The following is a 12,944-nucleotide window of genomic DNA, read 5'->3' as shown; positions in this document are numbered from 1 at the left end:
ACACAGTTGCATAAACAAACACGCTTGGACATCTACCAAAAATATTTGGATTGCTATGGTAATGAACAGGACATCTGCTTAGACAGAAACATCACTGGTGACGAAACATGGATCCATCATTACGAGCCGGAGAGTAAATGGCAGAGTATGGAATGGAAACATCTAAATTCGCCCTGCAAAAAAAAGTTCAAGACCCAACCATCCGCAGGAAAAGTGATGCTTACGGTTTTTTGGGACTCACAAGGCTCAGTACTGGAACATTATGAGGAAAGGGGCATGACAATAAACAAAGCGTGTTACAGTGAGATGCTTACTGCCAAGCAGAAGAGAAGCCTGCAATTCGAAGTAAATGTTGAGGACTGCTGTCGAAAAGTGTTGTGTTATTGCACGACAATTCCCGTCCATATACTGCTGCCCACCCTGCTGAAACGCTCCAGAAACTCAACTTTGAAGTACTGGCTCATCCTCTGTATAGTCCTGATTTCGCCCCTTCTGACTGCCACTTGTTTTGTCAACTCAAAGAGGCATTAAGGGGCCGTCAATTTACCTCAGACGAAACAGTGAAAGAAGCAGTACATTCCTGGTTTGCAGCTAAACCGAAAACCTTCTTTTATGAGATCATCAGTAAGCTTGTGAAACGATGGACCAAGTGTGTTGAAATACAAGGGGACTATGTTGAAAAATTATGTACATGTATGTTTCCTATTTGTATTGCAATAAAATTTATAACTACATTGCAGATAATAATTGACTTACCCTCGTAAATTATACAGGTTGTTCTTTCTTAGTACTACAGCCCTTGGTGAACTTTAGCCTCCATCACAATTCATGATTTCCCTTCATGTCACTCTATTCCTTGACATACTCTCCAATATTGATAACCATTTTTCTAAGATTATGTAATATATCTTCCAGTCACCTTTTTCATGGTTTAACCTTTCTTATTGGACCAGTCATGACATTTTATGATTGGGAATCACTTTCTGTGAGAGTTAGTATTTGGTATTTTTTTTTACATAGTAAGGTAGTTTTGTCTGTACAAAACTACCTTACTATGTAAAAAAAAAATACCAAAGCTGCTGAAATGATGGGAAAAATTATACTGAAGATGCTATCACAAAAGAATATGAACCAATCCAAACTGAAAGAAAATTAACTGTAACAAAGAAAATAAGATATGACATAACAAAGAAGAAATATTGGAAAAAGTGGAAGACTTAATATGTGTAAAGAGAAGTGGTAGAAAATAAAGGAATATAATCAGTGATCTATCTCTGATAAACTAAAGTAATTTTTAAAATGCCTGAGAGAAAAATATTGTATAACAATGAATGAGAAAAACTACTTTTTAGATACATAGAAAAAATGATCAAGAGAAAACTTAAGAAAAATGGGTGTCAAGTGTGCATATGGACTCATATGGAAACATACTAAACTACACTCATTCCTCGCTCTTTTTTTTCTTCTCTCCATTGCATATTTTTAATCTAATAGCAATTTCATTCTTGCTGGAGTACCAGACTGTAGCAGAAGTTTTAATAGTCAAGGACAAACAGAAAAGAAAAAATATGAAATCAAAATAACATTTTGAACACAAGTTGGATATTTTATCTAGTATATATTTACATGCTTTTTACTTTTGTTTTATTTTGATTGATTAGTATAGTTTCATTCCTTTCCATTGAACACCTCCTCTGTTGACTTTCAACAAAATGTTTAACAGATTGTATTCCTTGGGAAGAATGTAAATAGACTAACAAAATAAAATAATTAGCATACGTCAGGTTTTAATTAATATTTATAAGTGCATGACAATCATGTGAAATGCATATAATGAACATATATATGTATGCATGTGTGGGTGTTTATAAATTATTAGCAATATGTTTCAATAAAAATTATTGTTACACAAAAAAGAAACAGATAGTAACTGTAGAATCATTAAACATACAGTTTGATCCAGGCTGTCCTTTAGTTTGATATGAATAATAACCATTCATTGAAGGATTAGGAAGACACTTATCCCTAATGAGAGAGTAACCAGCGGGGCAGAAACAAGTATCATAAAAACAAACTTTTTGTGGTACCTCGCCAGAAATTTCTGAAACAATTTTATTTCACTATTTATAAATACATATATGTATAAAATAGGAATATTTTGGTAATTATTTTTTCATAATTTTTTACAGTGAATTAAAATGAATATATTTATTTAAATAAATGCTATGATGCATTTTTGATTTATTTTAAATCCTTCCACTCCAGCTTATGCGACTTAAAGTACCACCTTGAGAGCGGAATACCACAAGAAGCAATGAAATGGGTTTAGTTAGACAAATTTAGTTAAGTGCATGCTTCTCCTGGAAAATTACGATGCATTACAATGAATTAGTAAAAGTCTGTTAATATTGTATAAAAAAAAATTGAAATGAATGGTTGACTTTTCAGGATAATCAAAATCAGAATAATCTTTTTTATCATATTTAATACATCTGCTTCAGATATTGTAATATAAATATTTTGCTATGGAAGTTTCATGTAGATAAATTAAGAAAACATTTCAGTGAATAATTTGATGAGAAGTAAATAAAATTCTGATGGAAATTAGCAGTATTATTTGAAATTTAATTCAATAAAAAGTACAGTTAAATTTTTGCTTGATGGCAAGTACATTCAGACTCTCAAAGTGTTATTATTAACAGAGTCATTAGTAGTGTTAATCTCTGTGGTGGAGTGGTAAAATCTCTACCTTTTATCAGGAAAACTCTGAATTTAAATCCTGACAGACAGGCTTGATATTTTTCAATTGCTGCAAAGTTAATCTATCATAAACTGTAATTTTGTATCAGCTTTTGTTTCTAGAGGAAATAAGTAATTTTCAGAAGATAAAACACAAAATAAATAAAAAAGTAATAAAATAAAGTATGCGTAAAAAAATTGTAAACTAATTTGATAAATATGATTAAAAAATTGCTTTCAATATAATGGCATGCAAAAAGTAACGTTTGTTTTGTTTTTTAACATGGTATGAAAATATTATAACAAAAGATAGATACTTTAAATAGTGAAAACAACTTTTTTTAATATAAATTAATAATAATAAAAAAATGATTTTACTTTGTATAATACTCATATATCTATTAACAGCTCACTCTACCTAAGAATTAAAAAATTAATTTAGCTTATTGCTAAGTAAATGTTTTGTTACAATATGCTTGAAAAATATTTTATAAACACCAGAAAAAATGTTCATTTTAAACAGTAAAGAATTAGGTTGTAATAAATTGATTATGATAAATATTTTATTATAATCTCCAAAAAAACTCCAAAAAAAGTATTTTTTGGAGTGCTTTCAGAAAGTCAGAAAATGGGTTTTTAGGTTTCAAAAACTGAATGTCAGATTATTTTTTAGCACCCTAAACATGAATCATGTAAACTGATACTTACTAAATTAAAAATTCTAATTTACCAATGTTTTATGTTTATGAATGTCCAATTTTTGCTAAAAGTAGTAATCTCTTATTCTTACAAAATAAAAAAATAATACCCATCTTTATCAAACCAGACACCTTTATTCAACCATGTTTTCATATAAATTTATATAATATTTTGACTTATAAAGTAGGATATTATTATGCTGCCATTGTCATTTTTAATAAATAACCAAACCATTTAAAATATCTTCCCACCAATTTATTGAAAAAAAATTAAAAAATATATATTCTGAAAACGCTGGGGCCATTCTGTTTTTATCTATGAAGTAGCATATCTACCCATTCCTTTTGTGATCAATACAATGTATTATTAAGTACTGATCAAATTAAAGATTTATTTATTTAGGGGGAGTTACACTCCCCCTAAAATTAATGTGTTTTATCAGTTGACATTAATTTATGTTAAACTTTGAGTGACTATGGTGAGACAGTCTATGTGAAACAACATTAATGAATCAACTTTAAATTAATGTAAAGTAAAAACTGGGGAATATGTCATATGTAAAAAACACACTGTCTTTTTTTCATCAATCTTCAAGAAACTGTTTTGTACAGCTATGTCAGACAGTTTAGAGATTAGTGTTACCTAGGTTGTCTTGTACTTTACATCTTTTGTGATACACAATTAATTATTTTATATTATGAAGATTGTTCTATTATTATTAAAAGATAGATATTACAATTATATTAGTCATAATAATAGGAAATACATCACTTATTGGAAAATTAAAAAAGAAGTATAACTCTGGTGCCAGTATTCTATACAACAGTGTTTAATAAATTGTTATTTTAAATTTTATAATGTATGCATCTGTATATTAAAATTTATACATTTAAAATAATGAGTTAGAAGAGAACTCAACATCAATCATACCGTCATCAGATGTAGGTGTAGAAGTAGCAGTTGGAACGGGTCCATCATCACGAATACATAGAGATGGGTTGTCATGAGGAATATAACCAGGTGGACACCAGCATGTACCCAATAGGCATGTTTTTAATGTAGACTGACTACTAAGCGTGCAGTAAGTTCCATCTCCAATAAATCCAGGTTTACAAACACAGATATCATTTAGACACGTTGCATCAAGAGCACAATTACTGCACCCATTAACTGTAAAAACAATTTTCCATTAAATAAAGAGATTACAATTATGTAAGTTAACTATATTAAAAACATAATATTAATGAGTTACACAGCAAATATTTTTGAGGATATCCTTAACAGAATAGGCATGAAGATGAGAGAGGGAACAGAGTGAGAACAGTATGATCACACAATACAGACACAGATGACACCTTTGCCACATTGTCAGCTGATAGAGAAAGGTGAATCTATAATTGAAAGTTGGTATTATTATTTATTGATATTTATTTCTGAGAGTAGTACATAAGTTGCTGTAAGAAATGAGGAAAGTCATTAAAGAGGGATACATAAATATAATTAAGAAACTGCAGGGATGACAGATGGCAGGGTTAGGATTTCATTCAACAATACTGATTTAGTATGACTGGGCTAAATAGGAATACAATTAGGTACCCTATCTCCAGCATGTTCAATAGTGTGATGGAGGATAAAAGAAAGAATTAGAGAAAAGGAGAATAAAATGATGATTTTTGCAGATGATATGATTGTATTGGGAAAGAAATTGCACGATGATGATATGTGTAGGATTGCAAAGCTGATTTGATACTTGAGATGAAGAACATATTGGCATGATGAAGTATAAACTTAAAACAAGTAATAAGCAAACTGATTATTTTTGGAAGATGTAGGAAAGCAGTGTAATGTTGGATGGGGAAATTTGAATGATTAAAAGTATTACATACTTGGAAAGTGAAATCTGAGAGGACAAAGAATAGAAAAATGAAATTTCAAAACTACTGCAAAAAGGACTACAAGCTATTGGACCTTTTATGGAACAAAAATACACTAGAATATAACAAAAAGGAATTGGGATGGCTTCAGACAAGAAAAATGAAATTTCTGAGAGCTGCAAAAGAAAAAAAGGATACGGCAACAGAAAAAACACAGATATAACTGATAATCTTAGCAGCGGAATTTAAGGGGGAGAGTTGTGGGAGTGAGATTGCAATGATATTAACATGTTAAAAGAATAGGTGGGGAAAGATTAGCAAGAATGACGGGAACTACAGGTGGTTAGAAAAAAATGAAGAGGATATTCAATAGCAAGTAAGAAAAGGGAGTTAAAGGGATTGAGAAGACATTTGTCTGGTAGTAGATGGAGAAGGAATTACCAGAAGAGGGAGTTGGCATGTCTCTGGGATGCACGGGAGACCCCGATGGGATGTCCTGCAGGAGGACGAACTAGAGAGGACAGACAGCGCTGCCATGACACCCTGAGGTGGCTGAGTGATGCTTAATTGCCGGCCTGGTTACCTCGAGGATGTTTAAAAAGGGTTTAAAAATAAAAAAAGGTGGAGAAGGAAAATTATATTTTAGAACAAGTTGGAGAGACCAAGTATGTACTTAGACAAGCTGATTGCTGGAATAGGATCATGATAGTATAAATGTATAAATATAATAACAAGTGTTTTAAAAGTGTGTTTCTTCAGTTAGTGATAAGAAAACGGTTAATAAAAAATGAAAAATGTTCATTTTAAAATGAAAAATGTTTTTTATTATTACATGTCTAACATACAACAGAGGAAATGTTCAAAGATTTGGTTTTCTGCCCTTATGGTTAATGGTAGCATTTAGTTACTGAATTATTCAACTATTTCAATAAAGTTTTGTTCAAACTGATAAAACCAGAAAAGTTTTCAATTACATTTTGAGATGTTTAGATCACTTAGATTTGAAAGAAATAGCATGTCTTTGATGATTCCCCAGAACAAAAAATTGCTAAGTGTCAAATCACATGAATGTGATAGCCAGTTAACTGTTCTTCAGTGTCGTCACTCAGAAAAATTAGATCAAAGTAGCCTCTAACTGGTACAGCATAATGAGCCCCACCTTTCTACCAAATATAGAGGTGGTCAATTTCTATGATTGGTTAATCTCTGTGTTTAATGTTGGTTAAACACAGGTTGGTTGTGATTCTACACTGAACGTGAATCTGAGGTACATTAGGTTCGTTCCTATGTTATGATCTTCATCAGACCAGTAAACACAATTGGTGGATTACTAGGCATTCAATTTGAAGCATGCTTCATCAGACTACATCATTAAAATAGAGAAATGAAAATCTGCTTATAATGAATAATAAACTCCTCATAAATTTCCACTCTTCTGTCAAAATTATCTTCATAAAATTGTAGAAGTAATCTTAGCTGATATCACTTAAACTTCAATTCTTTAAAAATCTTTTGTAAACGTGTTCAGTTTAACAGCCTAATATAGGTTTTCTGGTTTATGTTTGAGGACATAAACCAGATGTCGTTTTTTTAAATGTAACTAGTACTATGCCAACTTGATCATAAAGCACTTCCAATACTTCCAGTATTTTCAAATATGTTCAGCATAAACAAATGTTGATATGTTGGTAGTAGAAAATTAGTTTAATCTCGTATGGAATTCTTCATTGAGGACATAGGAGAGTTGTAACATTATAATTTCTCCATGAACAATGAAGCATACAAACTCATACTTGTTTTGTGTACATAAATGTCATTATTCTTAAAACAGATATACAAATGAACTGAATAAGAAATTAAATAGTAACTATTATATTATAATAATTAAATCACAGATTACTACAAACTGTAAAACCAAAATTTCCTACCTATTATAACTTCCTACAAATTTGAATTTTCCCTATATGCAAATTCAAATTTGCATATAGGGAAAACTGACCGACATTGTGTATAAATAATTACTTTGAAAACATAATTTTAATTTTTTTCTGTTTAATATTTTTATTTCATCCTCAAGTAAGGATAGCACAACTCAAATAAATCAGATTATTAGGAAGACTACACTTCATTTACACTCATACATATCGTCCTCATTCATCCTCTGAAGAATTATCTAAACGGTAGTTACCGGAGGCTAAACAGGAAAAGGAAAAAGAAAAAAGATTATTAGGAAACGTTTAGGCCCATATGCAGCTGCACCCTTTGTCAATTTAATAGCTAGAATTATATGATTTTATTGTGAAGGTAGTGTTAAGATACTCATACAACTGATCCAACCAGGCTTCAGACTGTCAACTTACCGCGTAGAAAGACAAATATTAACCCTCTGCATGAATGAAATACACTTTCTCATTAGTAATCCAGTTTTATTCATCTTTCTGTGACATAAATGCTACTATTCTGGTTAATAAGTTGGATACAATATTTTATAGCACCAAGAGATGATTAATTTATCACAGAATAAAAAAAATCATTGTAAATGAATGTGTACATTTTTTTTGTATATGTTATATTTATGTCCATGAACATGTCTTCATTAAACAAATTATTAGTTAGAATTTAAAGAAAAATTTTCAGTAGTCAGAATGAAAGATCTCTTTTTAAATTGGATACATTAGGAATTTTAATTTCTTAACATGCTACACTGAAATCATTAAAATTACTTCCTAACATTAGTATGATATAGTAATTAAAAATGCATAAGTGTTCTTTTTTCTTTAATGTTACAATTTCATTCGTTTTCCTGAACTTTAGTTTAACTGGCCATTCTCAGTTGGGGTTTGTTCAGTCAAACTGTAAAATATGATAACAATATATTCTTACAAAAAAGGATTGTATTAAGGTAAAAATAATAAATACCTGGTTCTGGTGTACAAGTTAAACCATCCCCAGTGAATCCTTTTTGACAAATGCACTTTGCACCTTCATGTGGATCATCAATACATTCAGCGCCTTTACCGCATGAAACAACTTCACAACTATGTTGTTCATAATCTGGAAATTATTTAATAAATGCAGATTTACAAACATTTATAAAAGTAATAATTTTGTGATTAAACATAATTACAATGTTGTAACCTGTGATTAGTGATCATGGTGAAACAAAATAATTTAATAACATTAAACACAGTACACACTTCATGAAACAACAAAATTAAAAAGGTTACTAGTTCTAGAAAAGAAAATAAGTTGAAACATCAAGTCCTATTGGGAAATATAAAATACAAAGATTATATCAGATGACAGAAGAAATAAGAAGCTCAATATTAGCCAATAGGGATGTAAGCTATTACATTCTATGTAACCACTGGAAAGGAATCAGAGATGTTATACAAGCCTACAGGCAAAGTTTATGTCACCACTAAGCTCAATCAAGGAAGCAGTTACAACTATAACCACCTTACAGATGTAATGCTGAGGGGAGGATGACCCAGTTTCTATGGTGATCCCTATTCAAGGAAGATAGAATAAGAGATAAAGAAAAGGGATGGGTATAGAGGAGACAGCTGACCTTCAAAGGGCATGCTTCTAGGAAGATTAGAGTTATTTATAACTTCTTATAAGATCAAATATAAAACATAACATTCAATAGAGGTTAAGATATGGATACACTAAAGAATTTACCAGGAAGATTTCACTTAAGAGATGAATTATTGAATCAATTAATAAGACTTCAATAAATAATAATCAAGGTATAATATTGTAACTGTGTGTGATAAAGAATCATATGTGAAATAAAAAATTCATTAAAACCAACAAAAATAACATATTTACTGTTAAAAACAGTAAGATTAAGTTATTCACTGATGATACATTAATTTATGTGCAAGAAGACAATGTAAATTCAGCAATTGGTAAGGTTCAGAAGAACTTGGAAAATATTAAAAATTAAATAAATAAATAAATAAATTAATTAAACAAAAACAAAACAAATTCCATTATAATAAATAGTAGAAAGAATTTTAATAGAACATTAGCAATAGACAATAATCTCAATGAACAAGTTAACAATATAAAATAATAATTAGGTATAATTATAATATATTTTAGATAAATTAAAATCTACAGAAACCATGTAGATTGTATCTGTAAAAAATATCTGAAAAGTTTACTTTTTTTGTAAGATTAAAAATGAATGAATTTTGTTAAAAGGTACACTTTTTACACTTACTACACTTTTTACAATACTTTTAATACTTCTTAATACTTTTTTTATAATACTTTTACAATACTTTTTTATAAATTAACTTATAAAAAAGTATTGTAACACATGGACATGCATTTTTAAATTTATATTTTATTTTTATATAATGGCCAAGTAAACAGAATTCAAAAATTACAAATCAGATCTATGAGCATAATCTTAAAAGTTAGTGGATATACTACAGTAAATCTAATTACCAAAACTCAATATTAATTAAATATTACGAAAAGAGTTACATTGCTGACATTAATTTTTATTTTTAAAATAATAAAGGGGCTTGTAACAAAATGTAATATTAAAGAACTGAAATTTGTTAGAGACACCTTCAAATAAGTAAGAAATAATAATTTTAAGAAATAATAACAACTGAACGTAACTTGAGTTAAAAGTCTGGTACTCAAACTTATTCATTTCATAAAGAATTTATAATGTTTAATAGTTTGACAATTAATATAAAACAGGAAATCACCAATTATTATATTTAATTTTAAAAGAAAGTTTAATGATAAAAGTGAAAGAGAGCATCAGAATTTGTACTTACTGTTAAAAAAAACTAAACTTTTTAGTTTAAGTTTTATTTCATAAGTTTTCCTTTATTTGTTTTGAATTGTTTTTCTTATGAAATTTATCACTTGAATGTTTTTGATTATAAATTTTTTTTTCATTGTTAATAAATAAATTCATTTACTCATTCACTAACTCTATTTTTGTGTCACTAAACATATATCAGTTTGTCCAAATTAAAAGATCTATATTTAATTATACTAAGAACTTAGTCTTACTGATGTATAGATTTATTAACGGGTCCAACAGACCAGTATCTATCCTTCCTTATTTTCTCTTACTTTTGTTTTAGAATTACTAATAAAACACATTATTTATTAAAAAACAAACTTTTCAAATATTACATAACATGCTGAAATAAAAAAAAATTAGCCTGTTAGACCAGAAAAATGATGTATCGATAGATCAATCTGTAATATATATTTATTGCAAATGCCAACAGACTTTTTTTCTCTTTTCATCTCTTTGTACCGCCTTTATCTTTTATCTGTAAATACTGTGTTTTACAATTTTGCTACATTCTTCTTTATGATTAAAAACAAAAATGTTTTGAGGATTTGTAGCATTTTGAAAAATAATGAAATAGACAGTAATTTGGCATAAGTACTGGAAACGAAACTAAATTAGGTTGTGATATTTTATTTTTTATTTACAGTTAAATAAATGCTTGATTAGTCTGAAAAGAGATTGTATTAGATAATTCTATTTGATTAAATTGATCTTTTTCTTGGAATTAGAGTTGTATTACTATGTATATTTATCAGCCATGTAATACCAGTTTAAGAGAAATTTTTTTGCAACAATTTGAAATTAATCTCTCAGTGATTTGATTGTAATTATAAGATTAATATAGATATAAAATATTGCTTTATTTACTAGGAATAAGTGTAATAATTTAAAGATTTAATCTTTGTCAGAGTAAATTATACCTACAACATAAATACTGATGCATTTGTAATCTGGTATTGTTTGATTTTACAAAAATTAAAATTATTTTTGAAACTTTTTTCATGATTAATTCATTATATAAGCTCAAAGTTTTTGACATGAGAATATGAGATGGAAATTTTGTAGCACATGAAAAATTACATGACATGCAGACAGGGATTTGAACTTGGGACCTTCGTATGAAAGGCTCTGAAAGGCTCACTCTGTCATGGAGATTGGCTGATAATTAATTTTTCATAAAGGTTTATAAATACATGTAATTTCTTTTGCAATTTTTAGATAGATGATAGTTGAATACACACAATGATAACAAAGTAATGTTGAAATAATGAATAAGGTTGTAGATTAGATCTGTATTTGCAATACAAATACAAATTGTATACATTGCATTTGGAATAAAATGTATTTTTTGTAGCTACGATTTGTATTTCATTGTTGAAAAATTATTTATAAAGTTTGGGTCGTTTTGAAATTAAATTTGTTTTTTTACATATCTGGTTATCGGGTAAATTGATCTAATCAAGAATTTCTTTTCGTTATTTATTTTGAAATTTTAAATTAAGATGAATAAGCGCTTTTTTTTATATTATTTTTTTAATTTTTTTTTTTTGTTGGAGTAATATTTTTTTTCATTTCATTGAAGACATTCTTTTGGTTTAATTATTTACATTTTTACTGGGTTTTATTTGAATTATTTTAGTTTTAATAATGACTGAATTAGTAGTTGTGGATAATGTGATGTATGATGATTCTAATAATTTTGATTGTTTTTATTAAGTTATGAGCTTTTTCATGAGTGACGTTAATTATATAAATTTTCATTATTTACCTTAAAATTATTAATGTTAATTTGAATAACTTTTATAACAGTAATAACAACCGTGAAGAAATTTTTTTTAAACTATGAATTAGAAACAGGATATGTAAAATTTTTTTTATTAAAAATAATACACTAAAGGGAAAGGAAAATAATGAAAAACAATTATGGATTTATTCAATATCTTCTTTCTATTAAAACAAATACATACATGAATTTTTATGTATACATTATTATATCACTGTATACATTTATACAGTATACAAATTAATATCTAGGTAAGTTTTGTGTATGAGCATGATTGTGCACATTACAGTCTAAATAAACATTAAAGAATTCAAGGCTAGTATTTTTTAAAAATCCTTAATTTTATTCCTTATTAAAATTGAAGGAGTCCTGATGGTCAATAGACAATTGGAAGGAGTTGTAATAGGGGTAGAAAGGTTATTTTATAATATCTAAAAAGTGCTGATTTTTAGTAAAAAAAAACCTTTTTTATTATGAGATTTTAATTTAAAAAAAATCATTCAATTATTCCTTGCTTAGTAATTAAAAAAAAAAAAAATATGTATATTTTTTCCTTTGAACTTGCCATTACAGAGTTATTCCTAAAATTATAATTAAGGAAATTATCAATTCCTTGCATATTTTGTCCAAAACTTGGACAATTTTGGAATTTTATTTTGAAGCTGCAGTAAATAAAAAAAAGAAAAAGTAAGATGTAAAGAAATAATCTCTGTAAAACTCTTTTGTTTCAAAGTGTTTATTTATTAGAAATTTCGTTTTCAAATTAATTGTGAAAAAGAAAAATATAAAGCACTCTTTTCATGAAGTTAAAGCATCCACATATTAATTTTATTATAGTAGTTACTTTTTATTAGAGTAAATCAAAAACCTAATGGCTGGAAGTTTTGAAAGCTTTAAACAGTTTTTTAAATATTTGCGAAAAACCTTTTTACCCATTACTCCTCTTATCCATCTATGACCATTTATTTAAAAAAACACCATTAAATCTTAATGACTAAAATTAAATATGTCA

General features: G+C 28.0%; 1 protein-coding gene across 2 annotated transcripts in view; it reads right to left on the bottom strand.

The window, feature by feature from the left end:
• Ndg (Nidogen) overlaps positions 1-12,944 on the bottom strand; it is a 99,610-nt gene that overhangs the window by 35,823 nt on the left and 50,843 nt on the right. The window contains exons 13-15 of one of the 2 annotated variants that reach the window (XM_075367934.1): positions 8,232-8,366; positions 4,369-4,608; positions 1,952-2,101 (exon numbers count right to left, since the gene is read on the bottom strand). In XM_075367934.1, the coding sequence (XP_075224049.1) occupies positions 1,952-2,101; positions 4,369-4,608; positions 8,232-8,366 (525 nt within the window). The remainder of the gene's footprint in view (positions 1-1,951; positions 2,102-4,368; positions 4,609-8,231; positions 8,367-12,944) is intronic. The other variant, XM_075367935.1, reaches the window with a different exon arrangement.

Source organism: Lycorma delicatula, chromosome 6, assembly GCF_047948215.1.
Source record: "Lycorma delicatula isolate Av1 chromosome 6, ASM4794821v1, whole genome shotgun sequence".
NCBI classification, from domain to species: domain Eukaryota; kingdom Metazoa; phylum Arthropoda; class Insecta; order Hemiptera; family Fulgoridae; genus Lycorma; species Lycorma delicatula.
Note: the sequence above shows the minus strand (reverse complement) of the source record. Positions and strands in the feature narration are given on the sequence as shown.